This window comes from Pezoporus wallicus, unplaced genomic scaffold (assembly GCF_028554395.1).
Source record: "Pezoporus wallicus isolate ANWC-B61680 ecotype Strahan unplaced genomic scaffold, APGP_CSIRO_Pwel_v1 contig_9758, whole genome shotgun sequence".
NCBI lineage: Eukaryota > Metazoa > Chordata > Aves > Psittaciformes > Psittacidae > Pezoporus > Pezoporus wallicus.
Window position 1 is genome coordinate 72070 of NW_026642525.1, and position 23238 is coordinate 95307.

The 23238-nt window shown below is 39.5% G+C and overlaps 1 protein-coding gene across 1 annotated transcript; it reads right to left on the bottom strand.

Moving 5' to 3' along the window:
- Nucleotides 1-335: 335 nt before the first annotated feature.
- PRKAA1 (protein kinase AMP-activated catalytic subunit alpha 1) lies at nucleotides 336-21677 on the bottom strand. The gene is made up of 8 exons (XM_057430880.1): nucleotides 21536-21677; nucleotides 19094-19187; nucleotides 17337-17481; nucleotides 15468-15555; nucleotides 14428-14652; nucleotides 4411-4897; nucleotides 2918-3044; nucleotides 336-1289 (listed from the first exon to the last, which is right to left on the bottom strand). The coding sequence occupies exons 2-8, from the start codon at nucleotides 19151-19153 to the stop codon at nucleotides 1045-1047; spliced, it is 1377 nt and encodes a 458-aa protein (XP_057286863.1). The 5' UTR covers nucleotides 19154-19187; nucleotides 21536-21677; the 3' UTR covers nucleotides 336-1044.
- Nucleotides 21678-23238: the final 1561 nt, after the last annotated feature.

A 23238-nucleotide genomic window follows, 5' to 3' on the forward strand; every position in this document is an offset into this window, starting at 1 on the left:
AGAATACTCCAGCTGAGGTCTCAGGAGAGCAGAGTAGAGGGGCAGGATCACCTCCTTCGAGCTGCTGGTCACGCTCCTTTTGATGCAGCCCAGGATATGGTTGGCTTTCTGGGCTGTGAACACACACTGAAGCCAGCTCATGTTCATATTCTCATCAAGCAACACCCCCAAGTCCTTCTCCGCAGGGCTGCTCTGAAACTCTTCTCTGCACAACCTGTAGCTGTGCTGGGATTGCTCTGATCCAGGTGTAGGACCTTGCACTTGGCATGATTAAACTTCATAAGGTTGGCATCAGCCCACATCACAAGTGTGTCAGGGTCCCTCTGGATGGCATAAACATCTCTGGATATACATAAACAGCTTTTGCAAACTATATATATTTGATATTTCTGTTCTACTCACAGCCCACGGAATTTCATCCTTAGTGCATTACAGAGCACCTGCGTGTGTTTCCAGCTGGTAGAACCTGCATGCGTCTAATCAAATCTACCCGTTGCTAAAAGGAGTACACTCTAATGCATTAAACAGTTCTTTATCATTTACTGTCAAGTAAGGGAGGGGAAGAAAGACAGCAGTTTTAACATATTACTCTTAGAAGATGTTGACAGTTCTGACCAACTGAGTCACAATTGCGCATAGTGACCAACAAGTCATACTCAGGGCACTGAACTAGTAAGTGTACATTTACTTACAGTGCATCAGGTGTATGTATTACCAGTGAAAAAAAAAAGAAAAAAAAAAACAAAGTCCATCTAACTTAAATGTTATATGCAGCCTAACGTGCACTCAACATAAATTGTTACGAATGCTGCCTCAAGGGCATGTGATTTCCTGCACCTCTGCTACTGGACAGTAGACAATCAGAATTCACTCCAGCTTCAAGTACATGTGAACTGCCCATAATCATTTCAATTCCTGTACAAATTGCATTCTGTGGCTAGCTTTTTCAGCGCCTTAGTAAATTTAACTTGATTATAACTGGAAGCATCTGGCTATGATTTAGGCATGCTTATTGCTGTGAGAGAAATAAGCCCATCTTCAAAATTACTGTGCAAGTATTTTAATAAGATTTGCACACATCTCAAAAAACTCTATTGTATGACTCCCTGGCCTTGGAGTTAAGTCAGCTGTAGAAGAGTCAAGCGATGAGTTGACTGATGAGGTAAGGGATGTATCTGCAGATTTTCCTTGTGCATCAGCATCTGAATCTTTTTGACAGGATCTATAGTTGCTCACAGAACCTGATCTCTGTGGAGTTGCAGTCCCAGACTTCGTTTCAGTAATTTCATCTGGGGGGCCAAGGGAGAGAGAAGGAAAATTAGATATCAGTATCAGATTAGTTAAAGGCACAGCAAATATCTGCCCCTTCTCACACATCAAAATCTTGGGTTTTTTAAAGTCTCAATCAATACATATACTGCTTGTGCAACGTGAGTTGTATTTCCTCAAGAGTTGAGGGCAGCACTCCAGCAGGCTGCCCTCCAGCTGTGTGGCTCTAAGCAGCCATCTCCCTCTCAAAGGGATGACATTTGTCCTATACTGCAGTAGCTCAATACAGGAAAATGATTAGTCCTCTCTATCAAGTACCACTGGATCTAAGCAAGCACCTGTATTGTCAGAAGGAACGGCAAGAACTCTACCACCAAGTCAGATGAGACTCAACTGTCACAAGATATGGCCTCAACCACCCTACAATGTAATCCAGCCACACTCCAGTAAATCATTTTTCCATGTCACTCGTTTTCCTAGGCATGTCATCTACACCACTGGCTGCAGGCAATTCTGCTTATGTCTAGTATGCCCATAAACAAGCACAGTAGCCTGTCGCTATCAGCTCCTCTGTTCACTTTCAGGAAGGTATCCAACTGGGATTTGTATGCTCCATTACTGTCACTCTACAAAATACACCTTTCCATAGACTAGACAAAATGCTTCCAAGGCTTAAGTTACTGCAAGCATACAACTCCTATCTCAAAATTTTGTCTACCACTAACACTGGTAGGTTGACTTTGCCTGGCAGCTAATACCTCTGAGCAATGGGCAAGAATATTTTAAGGGCAAAAGTGAGAAAACTCATGAGTATAAAAAAATATAGTTTAATAAGAGGAAAGGGGGAAGGACGGGTAGTGATGCAAAAGCAACCACTTGCCACCTCTCCAAAGCAGACTTATGTCCAGCCAGCCTCAAGGCTACATTCCCTAAGCCCCCATCCCTCAATTTCTTTGCCAAGCATAACATTATATGGCATGGAATATCCCTTTGCACAATCTGGCTTAGCCCTCCAGGCTGCATCCTCTCCCAACTTCTTGCTCATTCCTGGCCTGTTTGACAGTGAGGAAAGAAAGAAAGGCTGAATACCATGTAATTAGGTCTCAGCAACTGCCAGAACATTGGTGTGTTGCCAACACTGTTAGTCACAGATCCAAAACACAGCACCATATAGGCTGCTATGAAGAAAATGAACTCGTATCTCAGCCAGACCCAGTACAGCAGTGTACAGTCCAAATCACATTTCAATGCCTAGATGCCAAGCTTTATCTTCACTAGTTTATTCATATGCTTACATCTAAACGTTTAAACTTTGGGGGTGAGGCTCCACAGAGAGTTTAGGTTGATCCAAATCTCACCCCTCGTAGCCCAGTCCCCTTTTGCACTAGTGGTATTAGTGCTGGAGTAGATGCAAAATTGGAGCAGGAACTGATATAGCTAAAAAGCTATTATTTAACAGATGAGTCAGCTAACCATCTCCTCATAGGAACACTAGACCAGGAAGGACTAAGAAACACCAACAGAGATCTAGGTTAGCTCAAATTAAAAGGTAACACTTAATTTACTTGTTTAGAAGTGAAGTATGACAAGTTTGCATTTAGAATGGTTTCCTGTACAGTTCTCCACATTTATGTAAGACTTCACATACCATCGATGCTACGGAAGTCCAGTAAGTATGTCCTGCTGTCCACCTGATACAACTGTAGACTCATTTTAGAATATGCACTGGTAACTGGATTCTTCCTTCGGACACGCAGATAGTATGGATTTACAACCTAGTACAAAAGAGATCTGAATTAGTAACCAGAACTTCTTGAAAAGCACTGCATATTATCATTTCAAATCAATGGTATTATCAAGGGATTCAGTTTATATGCTGGAGGGAAGGAATACCATCCAGAGAGACCCTTACACACTTGTGTGGTAGGCCAGTGCCACTTTCATGAAGTTTAACCAACTCAAGCGCAAGGTCCTACACCTGGGTTGGGGCAATCCTAGACACAGCTACAGGTTGAGTGGAGGACCTGGGGGTGTTGATCGATGACAAACCTAGCATGAGTTGGCTTCACTGTGTGCTCACAGCCCAGAAAGCTGACCATATCCTGGGCTGCATCAAAAGGAACGTGACCAGCAGGTCAAAGGAGGTGATCCTGCCCCTCTACTCTGCTTGCATGAGACCTCAGCTGGAGTATTGTGTGCAGTTCAGGTGTCCTCAACATAAAAAGGACATGGAACTGTTGGAACAAGTCCAGAGAAGGGCCACAAGGATGATCAGGGGGCTGGAGCACCTCCCATATGAGGATAGGCTGAGAAAGTTGGGGCTGTTCAGCCTGGAGAAGAGAAGGCTGCATGGAGACCTCATAGCAGCCTTCCAGTATCTGAAGGGGGCCTTATAGGGGTGCTCGGGAGGGACTCTTCGTTAGGGACTGTAGTAACAAGACAAGGGGAAACAGGTTAAAACTTAAACAGGGGAAGTTTAGCTTGGATATAAGGAGGAAGTTCTTTACTGTAAGGGTGGTGAGGCACTGGAATGGGTTGCCCAGGGGAGTTGTGAATGCTCCATCCCTGGTGGTGTTCAAGGCCAGGTTGGACAGAGCCTTGGTTGACATGGTTTAGTGTGAGGTGTCCCTGCCCATGGCAGGGTGGTTGGAACTAGATGATCTTAAGGTTCTTTCCAACCCTAATTATTCTATGATTCTATGATTGTAGGCTTTCCTGTTGGAGTTCTGATTTGGGGAGGTTAAGGGTGAACATGTGGGGGTGGTGTTTTGCAGGTTGTTTGGTTGTTTTGCCTTGGTTGTGTTGGTGTTTGCTTCTGGGTTTCTTAAAGTGTTTTTTGGGGGGTTTGTGTTTTGGTGTTTGTCCTTTTTTTTCTTTCATTCAGTAGTACATGAGTTTTTTGTTGTTGGTGTTGTGTTTTGGGTTTTTTTTGGTTTGATTTTTTTAGCAAACAAAACCATTCCTACAACCCCAGTAGAAGAGGTAGACATGATAGCAAGGTTTTTTCCTGTCAGCATGAATAGCCTCTCCCAAACCACTTCTAGGTCATAAGAACATAGTTACATAGCCTAGAAGTATGAAGCTACACAGCTCAAACAAAAATTTGCTGGTTTCTGCTGTGAAGATACTTTATTCTTTTACCTTCCATTCATAATCCAGTTGTTTAATTGCTCGACAAACTTCAGCCATGATATCATTTGGTCGACTCTGACTTCGTATTCCCAAATGCCACTTAGCCCTCCTTACACCTTGGTGCTTTGACTTCTGTGGATTCAGCTCATCAAGAGTATGGCGAGGACGAGGTGCTTCAGCTACTAAAAATGGCACTCTTTCAGGATGAGGGCGAGACAGATGGTGATCATCAAGAAAAGAATCTGGGGGGCTTGTAGCCAAGTAGAAGTCTTTGGCCTCATTCATTATTCTTCTATTATCTATAATGAGGTGATAAGCAACTGCTAAAGGATCCTGATGATTTCTGCTGTACAGACAACTTAACACTTCCTCTTCAGTGCATTCAAACTTCTCACACACTTCTTTTAAGGCTTCATCATCAATCATGGTAGAGCTATATGATGGGTCTTCAGGAAACAAGTATTTTGGAAGGTCCAGCTTAAACCATTCATGTTCTCTAGATTTAAAAATACATATAAAAGTCTGAGTGTAAGTATGAAAAGCAGACCTTTTTAATATTAAATTCTTTCAAAATTATTTTTAAACTGTACAGAAAGAATAAATTGTCACTCCATGTCCTCTTCTGTGTAGCAAGCCAACAAAAGAGTACATAAACACTGCCTTCACAAGCTTCCTAGACATACCGTAGAAGACTAAAATCCTAAGTTTTTCAACTGAAATCCAAAAATACCTTTGTATAGCTCAACCAGCTTTTTATACAAATGGTATACTTATTACTGCCACTATGCTACTTTTTAAATGTTTTCAACTGAAATTCTTACACTATCCGCTTGAGTTGTCCCTCCCCAAATACACACATAACAATACCTAACAAAATTATGAAATGCCAAAGATTCATAACTTTCTGGTAGATGGTTGGACACAGATTTTTTAACACAAAAGCCAGATTTCCCAGCCCAAACAAGCTGCTTTCAATTTTTCCATTCATAACACCTGCAGTTGCTTCTTCAAGACTTAAAATGGGTTGAAGGAATCTCTGGAAGGGTCAATCTGTACCTCTTCACTACTGTACTGAAATAGAGAAATATAGGCTGAAATATAATCTATTATAAGTAAGTAAATTATTTCTGCTTAGTGATCATCCTTGTATAAGATAAATGACTAGTTGCCGTAGTTCTAGGACCTTGTAACCTTGTGCAAAATTTATGGTAAACAGAACATGTAGATAAAGATTACCTGAAACTAGCAGAACTTCAGGATGAGTTGTAGCTGAGTTAAGTGATAAGTAGAAGAACAGAGAGAAATCATTTAATTATGTTAGTGGTGTTACTAAACTAATTAAGCTGGCATAAGCATTTATCTACTGTGCATGCTTCAAAGGCTGCCAGGATGAAAGTTCAAGGAATGGCCAAGTGATGAAGACTGCTGGACCCCCAAAGACCACTACTACATGAATATGTATGCTTAGTGACTATATTAGAACAGATTGCTTAGCACTTCGGCAGACATGCTAGGAGGAGCTATCCCCTGTGTCTCCCACGCTGCAATAAAGAATATCTGCTTGTCAACTTAAACTTCGTTGGCAAGTTCCTTGAGATTTCTCTGAATCAATTTGGCAGCCCAGACAGGACCCGCTCTACTCGGCTGCAGGACCCACTGAGGACAGGGCTCCCTAGGGCCTTCAGGAACTTTTCCCAGAGGGACACCTCGACTCATTCAGATCGCTGCAACAGCGGACAAGAACCATCTTTATGGAAGATATTCTTTTCTTTTTATATATAGTCTGTAAGATGCAGAGAGCATCTTACATAAAGACTAAATTGGATTGGTAAGCATACGTAAGGTTTGGAAGCCTTCCGTAAAACAAGACAGGAAATACTGTAGGTAAAGGGGAATACCCAGCTGCTAGCGTCCATTTGGTATACACCTGCAAGACACAGGTGGCGCCTGGTGGTTTAGGTCCTGCAAGACGCGGGGGGTGTCCTATGGAAATGTTTTTTTACTGGTATTTGACTTATTTTGTGGCTTGTTATGGTAACGATTTTGGTATTGGCAACAGGATGTTGTAACTGTTGACTGACTGGTGTTTGATTGAATTTAGCCTCCGTCTCAAGTACTGTAACTGTGTGGAGTGTGTCTGTGGGATCCCTAGTGTGTGTTAATGTGAAATTAATAATCAGAAATCAGGAGAGTGGAGAAATTTTGAAAAAGAGTCCTTTAGGGTATACTTTGGCACATTGGAAAGACCTGGGAGGGGCTCCTGGGGGCTCAGTAAACAAGTAAATATTGATAAAAATACTGTGATCAATGGTAGCCTTTATATACTTTGGAAGATCAGGAAAAATGGCCTAAAAATGGAACTCTGAACTGTAATACATTGTTACGACTGATGTTCTTAACAGCAACAAGGAAAATGGGATCAAGTTATGTATGCAGATGTTTTTCACTTTAAGAAACCACCCGGAGTGGCAGATGGAATGCAAAATTAATATAGTTCCACCAGTTCCTTTAAGTTTGGCTTTGGAAAAAAGACGGAAAAATAGGAAGCTAAGCTGCAGACATGTTGTTCAGCCTGTGATATTGGGGAAAGATGTTTAAAGTTAAAAAAACAGAGTAATCAGGAAGACAGGTTGGAGAATTATGTATCACAGGTACCTCTGAGAGGGGCACCCTCTGCATCTGTCTTATCTGATATCGAGAAGGAGGAAGAGATTGCTGCCACTGACAATAAGCAGCAGATTCACATTCAGAGTTAAGAAAGGGTTAAAACAGAAGTGCTGTTGCAGAGGCAGGCATCTCCAGCAACTGCAGAGCAGGGTGGGCAACTGGGGAGGATGGGGGGGAAGGGACTGTGTTTAAATGTAAGATGATTACTACTGCAAACAGACAAGTAAGAACAGACATACTGACAGACTATAGGCCCGAGGAGATTAAGAACTTACTGGATATAGACAAACAGAAATAAAGGAAGAAGCACAGAGAGCAAACAGGAATTGGGAACAGGTAGAGAAGAAAAAGCTGAGTCGTGCTATAACCACAGATACAGTAGGTGCTTTGGGACAACTGGAAACTGGTGGAAGGACTAATGTGAGAGGACGAGGCAGAGGTGAAAGACTGAGTTCTCCTATGGGACGAGATCAGTGTGCATACTGTAAGGAAACTGATGCTGGAAATGAGACTGCCCTAAAAGGAATACCCACAAGGTGGCACCAGTAACCGAATTAGAACTACACTGATGGGGGACGTGAGGAATCTAATTTAACCAGTGCATCTGCTAGGGTAAAGCTAAGGACTAGAGGAAATGAAGTGGAATTTTTTAGTGGATACAGGAGCAACATATTCAGTGTTAAATCTGAAGGAAAAGAATTTGTCACAGTTGTGGGAGCTACTGGCCACGAAGGAGGAAAAAAAAAAAAAAAAAAAAAGCGGCATTCTTTCTGAAACCTTTATAGAGCACAGATTGGGAAAACAAATAGGAATGCATAAATTTTTATACATGCCAAAGTATCCAAAATCTGTATTAGGGCAAGAAGCAACATTTAAAGAAGGCAAAATGGAACTAAAAGTTAAAAATGATCAAGTAATCGCAGTTTTGAGTTCATCTTTAATTCAACAGAAAAGCGAACAGGACCTCCCTGAAATAGAAGAAATCCTTAATCAATTATATGTGGGAGTATGTGCATCTGAAGTTTCAGGTAAGGCAAAAAATGCTTTGCCTGTTAAAGTAGAAATAAAAAGGGGGGCCTGCCCAATTAGAATAAAACAATATCCCTTAAAATTGGAGGATCAAAGGGAATCAAAGAAATCACTGATAGTTTTTTAAAATATAAATTAATTGAATGTGAATTGGAATATAATACTCCTATCTTGCCAGTAAAGAAATCCAATGGTAAAAGTTACAGATTATTTCAAGATCTCAGAGCAATCAACAAAATTGTGGAGGATATTCACCCAGTAGTAGCTAGCTAATCTATCTACCTTATTGACTAAACTGAGTAACAATCAGAAGTGGCTTACAGTTCTGGACTTAAAGGATGCATTTTTCTGTCTGCCCCAGCCAAAAAGAGTCAAAATTTATTTGCTTTTCAACAGGAAAAGCCTGAAACAGGAAGAAGGACACAGCTCACTTGGACGGTGTTACATCAGGGATTTAAAAACAGTCCGACCATTTTTGGAAATCAATTGGCATGAGAATTAGAATCCTGGGAAGCACCCACACAGACAGGCACTTTACTACAATATGTTGACAACCTGTTAATTGCTACTGAAACTGAGAAAGAGTGTGTTCAATAGACTGTAGAACTGTAAACTTTCTATGGCTAAATGGATACCGGGTATCTAAACTGACAGCTCAACTCATTTGAACTTGAGTATCTTATTTAAGATAAGAAATAACAGAACAACCAGAACTTGGAGAAGCTTGGAAGGAAGCAATCTGTCAAACACCACAACCATCCATGGTTAAAGATATCAAGACATTTCTGGGAATGACAGGGTGGTGTCAACTCTGGATCCATGATTATGGGGCTCTGGTAAGTCCCTTATATGAGCTGCTAAAAGAGAATCCAACCTTTCTTAAAATGGACAGATCAAGCTGAAGAGGTGTTTAAAAGTTTAAAGACAGAACTCATGAGAGCTCCAGTTCTGGGTCTCCTTGACATAACCAAACACTTTTGGCTATATTCCTACAAGAAACAGGGAATAGCCTTGGGGGTTTTGGCTCAAAAATTGGGACCTTCTAAAAGAGCAGTGGCCTATTTTGAAAACAGCGGGATGAACCAAGCAAAGGCTGGCCTGGATGATTGAGAGCAGTGGCAGCAGTTAAACACCCAAGAGGCCCGAAAATTTACACTGGGACAAAAAATTACCATGTGTAACACTAACATGGTTTCAGCAGTCCTAGAACAAAAAGGTATTGCCATCATGTTTCTTGAAATATCAGGCTATCCCAGTAGAACTGGGTGATGTGGAAATTGTGGTCACTAATGTTGTGAATCCAGCATCTTTCCCTCAGGAAACCCCCACCAAACCATTAGTTCATGATTGCTTCGCCACTATAGAGACAGTATACTTGAGCCAACCAGACCTGAAAGAGGAGCCTCTGGAGGGTGCAGACTCCTGGTTCACAGCTTTGTTAACGATGGTAAATGACAAGCAGGATACACCATAACTACAACTTCAAAGGTAACAGAAGCTAAACCATTACCCTCTAATACCTCAGCACAAAGGCAGAAATAATAGACTAGAGCCTTGGAGCTGAGAAAGGACAAATGGATAAACATATGGACTAATTCCAAATATGCCTTTGGTGTAGTTCATGCACATGGAGCAATTTGGAAAGAACGAGGACTTCTAAATCCCCAGGGAAGACAAATTAAACATGCAACGGAAATTCGGCGATTGTCAGAAGCTGTGCAATTACTTTATGAAGTTGCTATCATACATTGTAAAGGATATCAAAAAGGTAACTCTGATTAAGAGATTGGAAATAATTTGACTGATCGTGAGGCTAAATGGGCAGCAAAAACAGAGAGTTGAGGTTATGTCCTTAATTCCTGATGGTAATTGAGCAAAATAAACCTAGGCATTCCAAAGAAGGTATGAAACTAATTGAAGACTTAGAAAGATAGGAAATGAAAAGGACTGGATAAAAATACCTGATGGGTGAGTAGTGATCCCCTACAATCAATTATAGAAATTGGTACGAGAAGAGCATAACAAAAGTCATTGGGGAAGTAAAGCCTTGTATAAATATTTAAACAAACACATTATAGGAAGAAATTTCTATACCATAGTGCAATTAGTGACAATGTCAACTACGTCTGAAATACAATCCTAAGACTGAAAACAGGAATCAGGTTGGGACAATTAGAAAGGGGAGTTATCCGGGACAACAGTGACAAATAGAATTTTCTGAATTACCTTGAAAAGGAGGTTATTGATATTTGTGGGTATTGACAGATACTTTTTCAGGTTGGCCAGAAGCGTTCCCTTGCAGGGCAAATAATGTGAAACAAGTGATTAAGGTGCTATTTAATGAAATTATACCTCATTTTGCAGTACCAGCAACTATCTCCTCTGACTGTAGTACGTATTTCAGTGCAAAGTTATTTCAAGTAATCAGCAAGAAATTGGAAATAGATTGGCAATTACATGTTCCATATAGGCCTCAGCCCAATGGGCAAGTGGAAAAAATTAATCACTTAATTAAACAACAACTGGGAAAGATTTGTCAAGAGGCAAAGTTATTTTGGTATCAGGCATTACCATTGGCCTTATTAAGAATCAGAACAAAACCTCAGTCGAAGGAATTAGCTCATCTGAGATTCTATATGGAAGGCCATACCAATCTCAATTTAAAGGGAAGAGCCTTCAAGAAGCAGAAGAATACCTTCAAAGGTTCCTAGTAAACTTAATAAATGGCAGAGTGTTAGGGACCAGCGCCAGAGGTTTAGATTATCCTATTCATCCTTTTAAGACAGGAAATTGGGTTTATATTAAGAACTTTACAGGTAAGCCTCTTAAGGAAAAGTGGAATAGACCGTATCAGGTGCTGCTGATCACCTTCACTGCAATCAAGGTAACAGAGCAACCTGCTTGGATACATACACAAGAATTAAGAAGGACAACCAGAAAAACACCAGAACTGAGAAAAAGTATGGCACACCGAGTCTTCAGACCTATACATGTAAGACTGCACTGATCATAATTTGGACTTGTATAATAGTAGAAGTATGGAATCAAAATCTGTATCTGAGATTGATACAAGATGTTAGTAGTGTCTTAAACAACAGTGATTGTTGGATCTGTACTCAACTACCTAAATCAGGAGAGAGACTGGGTATTCCTTTAATTGGCCTCCCTATCCCCTTTAAGACAAACTGGAATAGATTGTAGAAAGATCCTATTTATACCGACAACAGCCATAAAAATGTATGGGTTTTAAGGATTCAAGCCTCAAATATGTCATAAGATAAATGCGACCACAAACAAAACTCTTAATCAAGATAACATGTCAGTAGGAAATTACCCATATTGCAGGTAGGCAATGCAACTTCACCTTCAAAAACCTTTAACTGGTTATTGGAATGTTCCCAAAGGAAAAGGGTGTTATTGGTTATGTGGAGAAAATGCCTACAAGGCTTTGCCTCCTAACTGGAAAGGAACATGCACACTAGGAGTAGCGGTTTCCAACTTTACAGTAATTGACATTCATCCCTCTGGAACCTGGGTTTGTAGCTTTAATAAAAGAATCGAACGAGGATATAATCCCATAGCAGAAAGAAACACTTTCCATAGCTTTGTTAGATGGCTTATTCCATCTCTAGATATTAGTGAATTAGAGAAAGTGATTGTAAATATCTCAGCTGCAATTGAGGAAATAGAAAAAAATCACACTGCTGATGCTGTTCCAAGCCTGTCTAAAGTAGCACTCCAAAACTGAACAGCGTTAGGTACGCTGTTAGCATCCCAAGGAAGAGTTTGTTCTGTAATCAGTGAAAATATTTCAAAAGGTGGCGCAGGATGACATCTCGTGGGGTTTGAGGAAATCTGGGAAAAATTAACATCATGGCTACCCAATCTCTCCTGGTTGAAACAGTTGGTTTTAAGTATGTTAGTAATAATAGGAATGGTTCTGATTACACGTATAACGGTCCAATGTTCCTTTTGGTGTTGCAAACAATCAGTAATGAGCTAAGAGAACAGAGTTAAACATCAGATAGAAATTGAAGAATATTTCATAAAAACATTAGAACATAACAAAATGATTTAGGAAACTTTTACAAAAGAATTTGCAAAGAAACACAGGAAGGGGGGACTGAAATAGAGAAATATAGGCTGAAATATAATTATTATAAGTAAGTAAATTATTTCTGCTTAGTGATCATCCTTGTATAAGATAAATGACTAGTTGCCGTAGTTCTAGGACCTTGTAACCTTGTGCAAAATTTATGGTAAACAGAACATGTAGATAAAGATTACCTGAAACTAGCAGAACTTCAGGATGAGTTGTAGCTGAGTTAAGTGATAAGTAGAAGGATAGGGAGAAATCATTTAATTATGTCAGTGGTGTTACTAAACTAATTAAGCTGGCGTAGGCATTTATCTACTGTGCATGCCTCAAAGGCTGCCAGGATGAAAGTTCAAGGAATGGCCAAGTGATGAAGACTGATGGAAGAAGTAAATGACCCCCAAAGACCACTACCACGTTTGTGCACATGCGTAAGAAACTTTCTAGAAGAACGATGCAATACATAAGTAGCCTCATGAATATGCATGTACATAATGAATATGTATGATTAGTGAGTATATAAGGATGGATTGCTTAGCACTTCAGCAGAGACATGCTAGGAGGAGCTATCCCCCTTGTCTCCCAGGGCTGCAATAAAGAATACCTGCTTGTCAACTTAAACTTCGTTGGCAGGTGTCCTGGGTTTAGCAGTAGCAGTCAATTTTTCTCCTTCTTGGTAGCTGGTGCAGCACCGTTTTGACTTCAGCCTGGGAACAGTGCTGATAATACCGATGTTTTCAGTTGTTGCCAAGTAATGTTTACCCTGACCAAGGACTTTTTGAGGCTCATGCTCTGCCAGGGAGGAGGGGAAGCTGGGAGGAAGCAGAGACAGGACACCTGACCCAAGCTAGCCAAAGAGGTATTCCATACCACAGCACGTCATGCCCGGGGTGGGGGGGTAACTGGGAGTTACCCAGAAGGACACGGGCTTCTGGGTCGGATTCCTTTCTCGGCAGGTGGTATTGTATTCTCTTCCCTTGTTATTTTCTCTTATCATTGCTGTCGGTGGTGGTAGCAGTGGTGATTTGTGTTGTACATTGGTTGCTGGACTGTTCTTGTCTCAACCCATGGAGTTGCACTCTTTTGATTCTCCTCCCCATCCCTTCAGGAGCAGGGAAGGGGAGAGCCCCCAGGGAGGGCTGGGGGGAAAGGGGGCCTCAATTGCTTCCAGCCTGGCACCACTCACTGAGAGTGGGTGAACAAGCTATCTGGCTAGGGTTTAAACCATGACAGCAAGATCCTTAACATTTCTCCAAATCAGTACCCATGCACTGGTATTTATAAAAGGGAAAAGATACAGAAGGAACCAAATAATTCCATTACCCAATCATACGGAAAAGAAATGATTGGTTTGTGTGCCCCAAGCAAACTTCCCAACTAGCTGAAGGGTACATCTTGACACCAATTATGACAGTATTCCAGCCTAGAGCACAAATGCTACAGATTTATGAGCAGTTATATAGCTTAACCCTTGCCAGCAGCTAAGCACCACACAGTTGCCTGCTAACTCCCCACCATTGGGATGTCAGGGAGAAAGAAACCTATGAGTTTCTCCACAGCTGAGATGCAGGAGAAAGATGGAGGAAGCAAGATCCTCTTCAAATTCTCAGAGCTGGCTGTCCAATCCATCTACAACTGGTGCCTCCCCATCTGTCCAGCTCATTATCACAAGGGTGTTGGCATATGATATCAATGCATTTAGTACAAACTTGCACCGCATGGACTGTGTGAACCAAAGTCTCAACCAGGTCTTTGGATACCTGTCAGGATGCTACAAATCACCTCCACCAAGACTAATTCCCTCAAATAATGAATATGTCTCCTTAACAGCAATACATTTGCTTAAGAATTTGCAAGATCTTCTTTAAAGTCATAACCACCCCCACCCCTTGAAAAATTAAGGTACTCAATTGAACTCAGTTTGTCCCTCAAAGTGTGAGGTGACATGTTGTATGGCTAACAGGACAGAACTATTTATGATTCAAAAGCAATCCATGCTCTGCAACAGAAGTTTTTCAACATCTTGCACACCACTATGTAACTTATTTTACTACGACTCCTGACAGAAGGCCACTGAAGATGAGAATCAGAGGTAAAGCCAAACCACCAGCAGCTGAATTTCCTCTCACCCTACAAAACACAGACTAGCTGTATGAATGACTTCTTTGTTCTGCGTATTTGCACTGAGATTATCATTCCAGCATCCTGTGATCAGACATCAGTTAGTGTTTTACCTAATGTCTCTGACTGTTGCTCTCTTCATTGGATCCACTTGCAGCATGTGCTTCAGAAGACTGATTACAGACGGATTCAGATACTGAGGGGTATAAAAGATACCATCACATATCTTCTTAAAAAGGGTTGGGACATGATCATCATCAAATGGAAGCGTTCCACATAACAAAGCATAGAGAATAACCCCACTGCTCCAAATATCTACTTCTGGACCTGCATATAATCTGGGAAGAAAGTTAACTATTAGTGATTTGTGTTTAATACATTTAAATATTTTCTTCTCTACTTTCTTACGCTGTACCACAGTAGTTAAAAGTGTATTAACTTGGGACAACTAATCTGTGACTACCATGCCATTTCAGTTCCATGACATGCTTCCCTTAAATGTCAGTGTCCTTCCATTTCAAATATAAAACAAGGCACAAGTACACAGGTTTCCTCTGTAGTTTATAACAACAGTCCACAAATGCAGTTTAAGTCAATGACAAACCCAAAGAACTTGCACCTCCTACTAAGAAAGCCCATGTCACATATTGTTATAATGGTTTTGGAGGAATCTCTGCAAAGTGCAGGACTTGTCACGTATCCTGTGGTGCTGCCTGAATAAAACAGAGATTTGCCATCCACTAGCAAGAGGCAATATTGAGTGGGTAGCTGAAGGCAGCAGAGTCAAAAAAAAAAAAAAAAAAGAGGAAGTTACTCATTCTGAAAGTACCTACTCAGCTTCATAGCAGACTTTGCCTTTAATTCTATTCACACCGCTACTTCCAAGGTCTGAGCTGTTGAGATATTTAAGATCAATCCAGGAACACTGTGCACACTGCATAAAGCGCAACAGACATCACCTCCACCTTGCAGAAGCTATTCAAAGGTAGTGCATAGAAGCCTTAAATCCTCATGAAAAATTATCATGCCAATTAAATCTCGGCTCATGGTTTCTCAGCATCAAGCCTGTCAAATGAACTAGTTCTTGTAGACCTTAGAATTTAGCAGCAAAACGAAGTACATGCACACATGTATCCAATACAAAAGAAACTACCTTCCAGAAATTACTTCTGGCGCAGCATAATTAGGGGAACCACAGCTTGTTCTTAAAAATTCTCCATCTGACATCATATTTGATAGACCTAAAAGTGTACAAGAGTGACTATTAAAAATTGGGAGAGCAAAATGGTTTCGTACTGCATATACCATCTAGAACAAATCACTAGTAATTCAAATGAGAAAAATCAATAAATTTATCTCAGTAAAGAAGTAATATTGTTTGGAATTACTGAAATTTTTACATGAGCATGCCACATAATCCTCCATTTAGTTTATCAGAAATTTGAGTGACATCAATTCATTATTGCACACAACCCAGAAGTATTTGAGAACATTTTAATTCTAAAACAAAAACCAGTCTGATTTGGATGACACAGACATGATGGAGAACAAAGTTGTTCTAAGGAAGATGGAACAGCACAGCAAGATAGGATTTTGGTCATTAACAAGAATGTCTTAAAAATTACATTTGTTTCTAAATGATAAAGTGGAAGATGCTACACAAAACTGACTAAAGTTTTGTAGAGACATAGAAAATACGGGAACTGAGGACTACACCTGACTTCACAATTTCCTGAATCACTGTAGTTCATTAGATTGATTTTAGATATTCCACTGAGTAATTAAATTGTACTTTAGAACTAGGCCATCTTCATTCACCAGCCCTCAGTATAGTCTAAGATCAGTACAGAACTACCACTTCTAGAATAGCTATGGAAAAATGCCTTTAGTTTCTTCAGCAGAGGCTGCATTATCGAGACTACTCAGTCTCCAAGAAGGAATTACATCCTTTTACAGTGGGAAAGGGAAAGATGAAAGAATACAGTTCAGCTAGTTTCCATACTCTAAATATGCAAAACCTTCTATTAACATCTCATTTGATGCACTAGTAACAACTAAGTCCTATAGATTTGCTGATTCGTAAGCTACAGGAATATAGTTAAGTTTCTGTAATTAATTTCTTCACCAGATAAGCATTTTCTACATGCAAAAAAAAAAAACAATATAATTCCCAGTGCCCACATATTTGAACAATGTACTTATAAATATACTTAAAACACTCAGGATTACCTAGCACTGTCCAGAGAGCTCTAAGTGCTTTACACAAGCAGGCATTATCCACTATGTCTACAAGAGATATATCGTGATGCTGTATCAGTATGGATACCTTACTATGCTTATATGGTGAGGTTTCCTGATTCAGATATCTCCAAGAACTAGCTGCTAGTCTTCAACAGCTGTGTCACAAATAAGTCATATAAACAATTAAGCTTTCTGATCAGTTAAGCAAGTATATAGCAAAAAAAAAAAAAACAAACATGAGTTCAGAAGATTAACTGTTCTTAGTTTACCTCTTATATTTTAATTAAATTTTTTTAATCACAACTTTATAGAATTTTTAAAGTGAATTTAGAGTAGCTTAATTGGAGGACTAGTGTATTTTACCATACCAATTAGTTCTTTAATATTATGAACTGCTCCTGCACTGTACTTCCAAGAAAGCTAAGCATCTGCAATTTACAAATGGTGAAACAGGAATAGAAGTGAATTTTGAAGCGGAAAGGTCAGGAACCAAGTCTATTTAGCATTTCAGAGAAAATACTGTTACACAAAACCAAACAAATCAGTTTGTAATTTCATCCAGTCACAGAAAATTTCTGAAGAGAAAGCTTCAGAGAAAAACAAGTTCTACACATGTGCATGAAATATAATTTTCTTTATATTCATACTCTTCAGGTTCTTGTATTGTGTCCCACCACCAGGATATTTAAAAAAAATGTGTATACTTGAATATTTCTCATAGTAATTAACAGGAGCTAAACACCACCAGAAACATGATCAGGTATAAAACAGCAATGCTTACCAAAGTCAGCTATCTTGGCATTCATGTGTGCATCAAGCAGCACATTTTCAGGCTTCAGGTCTCTATGTACTACCATATGCCTGTGACAGTAGTCCACGCCAGAAAGGATTTGCTGGAACAAACGTCTACTTTCCTTCTCATCCAGCTAAGGCAGAAAAAGGTTTTAAAACAACTGAGACAGTGGAAGATAATTTGGTTTTTATATATGTGAGTTAAAGGTAATTTTCCCACCACCTAAAAGTTATCATTTATTATTGATACTTTATACAGCAGGTTATTAGAACTTATAGAAGAAAGCTACATAGTTTATAGCATTTTGATTGTACCACAGCTCAAAAGTGACTATAAAACATACCCACCAACTCAGAAAGTCTCTGAAACTTCTAATTGGACTTTTGAAATTGGTTAGGCAGATCTTACATACTCTGTAACTAGAAACATTAGCACCCAAAGTACAGCATAAGATTTAAGTTGACAAAAGCTGCTGACACACATCACAGAAGTGCCAAGTTTTAGACAGTATAAGCAGCTATCCCAAAAAGCAGACTTAGCTGGACATTTCCTACAAACATGCCCTAATCCATGTCAAAGTTTGCCCTAACAACTAAAGTATCCCGATTTGTCAAAAGTGACTTCAGAGCTTCCACAGAAACTGTTCTACTAGTAGAAGAGGGTATTAAGGCCACAACAGTAGCTTTCCAATAATGGGTTATACTCAAGAAATATTTTTTATACTTCAGCTGGATACATATCCACCCAGTCTGCTCCCAGTAAATTAACAGATCAGCATAGAAAAGTGCTATGACAGTCACGCATAAAAAAAAATGAAACATGTTAACATTCTACCATTTTCAGAAAAACATGTAGTCCTACAGTATGTTTTAACTGCTAACAGCAAAATTAAGCCCAAATACAGAAAAGCAAACCTTCACTTAACAGGGTGTGACTGGTACACTCTGCTCCTAGCCCCCATAATTTGATTATCATAACTACCACCATTTTATGAGGTAAGCAGCCATTCTGTGCCTAAGCAAGTCATGTATTTGTGCCCTTTCCCTCACTGTCTGGCCCTGTAAACCCAGTAGGCAAACCAAACATTTCTTCTTCCCATCTCTACTGGCCTCAAGGTTCCAGGGCAGCAGGTTGATAATACCTTTCCTTAACATTCCTGAAGGTCCATAGCACCTAACCAGCCTGGCGGTAGTGATAACACCGTCACAGAACAGGGAAGTGTAGCAACACCCAGAGCACTGTCTGTGAACTCAATCACAAGTTCTAAGTGTGGAACCTGGAACAGAACCACTGCTGGACAACAGCCACAACTCACTGGTGGCAAGATACACTTCCACTGTCCTCTGCTTCCTCCAAAGACTGAGTGACTCATGTTCTTCCATATGATTTTCAAGTCTAGACTACGAATGTTGTACTGATACAGTAAACCATGTATTAAGATTTGACCAGATCTGCAGAGGGTCCAGGTGATAAGAATGGTAAAAGTTAAATTATATTATAAATTCTGTATTACACTACTTATAAGTTGTACTACATTGATTGTTCTTGTTGCAGTCCTGTACCACTCTAGTCACAAATTCTGTGCTACACTAACTATATTATCTTGCTAAGAAAATAAAGCTTTAATTATATCCCCAAAAGGATCCCCCAAAAGAACCTACTTTCAAAGGCAGGTGACACAGAAGTGTTGCAAAAGCAGTAACAGAACACAAGTCATTGATTTCTAGAGTCAGACTACTTCTTACCCTTCCATTTTTACAGATATAATCAAACAGTTCTCCTCCCGAAACATACTCCATCACCATGAAAATATCAGTTGGCGTACTGATGACCTGGTACCTGATAAGAGAAGGTATTTGTTAGTCTACACACTCAGTAGATGATGCTAAATTACATTTAGTTAAAAACAACATTGTGCAAAGAGTCAGATAAAAGTATAGTTAAAAATATTTATCAGCCAGTTTACAGCTATTGAAATTACATTATTTTTCAGAAGCAATTTTTCTCTTTCCACTGTGAGATGTCATCATTGCGAAGATTAGCAGCATACTTATATTTCTAAACAGGAATATCAGCCTTTATACTTTAAGAGGGTAAGCTTAGTCCAAGTGATTCCTATACAGTGCTGCCTTGCACATAGCTTGGTTCAGTGAGGAAGGAATTCAAAAGGACTTTGCTAGCATCTCAAATGTGTACTTTCCAATGTGCTAAGAAAACTTGACTTGCCACAAATAAAACCACACTTCAAGACAAATGGGAAAACAGATGTGCTTCAGCTTACTGAGAAGTTATTCTTGAATTACACACAGCAATGAGTTCAGACATGCATTACCTTTACCAATATTCTCTAACACCATGGTTGAACATTAACAACATTCTAAAGCCATGGCTAAGAGACTACTACAGAGATATATTTTAATCAATTTAAATCCAAAAGTTACAGCCAAGCTTCTCTATAGTTAGCTCATTTTTCTGGGTATGGAAAAGGAGGTTGTGGAATAGTTACATACCTATAATATAAATAAGATTATCAAACCATATGGTGTAGATGACCAGAAAAAAAAAAAAAAAAAGAATTTTAGATAGGAAAACAAGATGCATTCTATTGCTAAAGGTCAAAAACTGCAAGAGGAGATGCTCCAAAGGCTTTATTTAAAGCATAGTATAGAAAGAAAATCTTATTGCAACAGGCTGGCAACTGTACACACTGTTACAGCCATGCATGAAATTTTTCATAAAGCTCAGAAGTGTTTCAAATTAGACATTGTCTACCTCCTAATATTAAACTGAAGAGATATGTTTACCTTTACCCCAGATATCTTAAGCTGCTATCTAACAGTTCCCCTGTCCAGTTCCTAATAGTATGAGCAGCATGATCCCAAGCTTCCAGCTATCTGTATAACAATATCAATTTTGTCTTATATGCTACATACATACAAGCTAATAATCCTTCTTCTTGAGAAACGCAGGCTGACAAACTGAAAAGTTTGTGAAAAAATTGATGGAATAACATCTCCTCCCTTCTCTTCACATGTAAGAGGAAAAAAATATCTCCCCATAAGTCCCTGAGAAAGAAACTGTCCTCTGAAACCTGTTTAACTTAACAGTTTAGCAACTCCACAAGTACACATTCCTGTTCCACCCCCACATCTCAGTTGGTACACTGACACCTCCTATCTTGTTTTGGCTACAGCTATGTCCTTTGGACTCATTCATGAACTCTAACTGGCAGCACCAGCAATTCTGCTGTGAGATCAGCTCAACAGTCTTCTGAAAACTTAACCCACTGAAGAAGTAAGTTGATCTTACAACATCAAATTTAGTTTCAGTGTTAAGAGCTGTTGCCAAATGGAGTCTATAGTGCTGGCATATGTCAGTGGCAGCAGCATCTTAGAAGACACTGCCAATAAAAAAAATAATTAAGAAAAAAGATAGGACCAACACCACAATTAAGACAGTGAAAATCACCCACACTCTGGAGGTGCAGATATACACTACAGGAAATGAAAGTCAAAAAATCAAAGGCGTTTATAACTTATCAGACCACAGATGAGGGATCTACTCTGGGGCATATTTAACTGTCCCCTGACCTCCACTTTTGAATTATTGATCAACTAACAGATGTAAACAGACACACTGTGAACACCACAGTTAGACAAAGTAGTAGCAGCTTTACTGAAGAATTCCAAAATAATGTAACAAACTGCACATTCCTGATTCAGAATGTATCCCACAGGGCGCCATCTATGCTGGAAAACCATAGATCACTGACCAGCACATCACTAAGAACATATTTTGAGTAAGAAAACACAATAAACTTAGTACAGAAATGGCCCTTTACAATCTTTTTTACAACTGATTTTTGAAGCAGAAGAAAGGTCAAATAAAACCAGAAAAAGAAAACTGAAGCTAAAAGCAGAGATGGATGCTACTAGAAGTATCTATCATGGCATTACCTTTTACATATCCATTCAAAAAATTTGTAAGTAAAGATCTAAAGGTAGCTCTCCAGCCTGCAGAGAAGATCAGTGTTATGAAAACACATTACAGAGGACACTGAAAATGGTTCTGTACTTGGGATGTGGTTATTTTCCTGACAATATACTCCTAGAATTGCCCTTTAAACATATTTCAGATCAGTGAGAGCAAAGAGAGATTACTGCTTAAATATAGCAAGCAAAACTTACAGCTTAATTATATGAGGGTGTCTGAAGAGCTTGAGGTTCTGAATCTCCCTGCGGATTTTTCCTACAACATCAAGGCTGCGAATCTTCTGTCGATTCAGGATCTTCACTGCAACTTTATGCCCAGTTAACTCATGTTTGCCAACTGCAAGAATAAGAAAGTATTTAGTGAGTGTTTTCAACTGCTCCATAAAGACTATTTGTTCATTTCTGCCACAGCCAAGAAATACTAAGATGTTTGCATTCCACATATACCCATTATCTTGCAATGCAGTTGAAAACCAGATGGCATGTAACTTCTTCTGCCCTACTCCAATTTCTCCCATAATTCTACCATTAGAAGATGAATGGGATATGTAAGAAAAACCTTAAACATAGCCCTCAGATGTCTTGCAGCATGACTGCATTTTTTGCGCTACTGCTAACAAAGCATACACCAAAATGCTATCCTTGCTGAATGCAACCTTGCTAATTAGGGACACCATTTTCTCTCCCTGTATAAGTCATTCCAAACTTTTAGCTCACCTGGTAACCGACTCAGACATGTTTTCCTGTATTCTCCTACTTTATCTGAAAGCACCCCTCTTACTAAAGAAATCATTATTGTTCCCTCAAGAAGCCAGATTCAGCAATTACTCTGAATTACCAGAGAGTATTAGTTTACTTCAAAAATAATTACCTGTACTTGGAACAGTCTGACCCTACAGTCCACAGTCTGTGCAGTAAACACCAGGGTTTTATTACGTAAGTGGTAAAAACTACAGGAAACACACAAAAATCAGTTGTAACTATGAGAAGCAATGCAAACATGCAACCTCATATTCCTCAGTTTCTTTCCTACTTCTAGAAGGGTTTCATTTTCTTTCAAGAGAGGAAGTGTAAAACACTTCTCGACACTTGTCCCTCCTTAATTTAGAAGTGCATGTGAAGCAACCACAACAAAGTTGCCAAAAATATTTTTCTTAAACCCAACACTGGATCACAGATAAACAACAGAAGGCAAGTATCTGTTCCACTGTAAGTTTTCACTATCTGCATGGATTTCCGCACACAGTTATATTCTGATTCAGCTGTATCATATTCATTTGCCACCGCAATTCTTGTCTTTTCACGATTAGTCAGATTCCAGGGACACCTAATCTGATGATCAGTCAAATTCCAGGGTCCCTACCAGGGATGTGTCCTTGCCCACCTGGAAACTGCTAACAGGTATATGCTGACTCACTCACCTGGGTGTCTCTCCTCACCTGAGGATTTAACTAAGCCCCAGGCTTCAAGCTTTATTTAAATATACCCATGGGAAACTCTGATAAACAGCTATGAACCTCTAAAACCTTCCTGCATTCAACAAATAATCTCGATGGAAATAGCAAACACTTATCAATCTGTGAATCTCTCTTCCCAACACAGGACTTTCTAGCTGCCTTTAGCTAAAAAAAAAAAAAAAATAGAAAAAAAATGCAAGTGAGAAGAAATTCTTAGCAAAGACACAGAGATAATGGCAAGCATCTGAGTAATTATTCTTATGACAAAGACAGCCACTATGTAAAATAAAGCATCTTGTCTAAATTCCTAGAGGTAACTACATAGTGGATTACCCAAGACCCTGAACCATCACAACCTGAAAATATGGAAGGGCTCCCACTGCAAGGTGAGAAAACCCCTCCTCTCACTCAGAGGAGTCATTACCTAATAACGGCCACAAT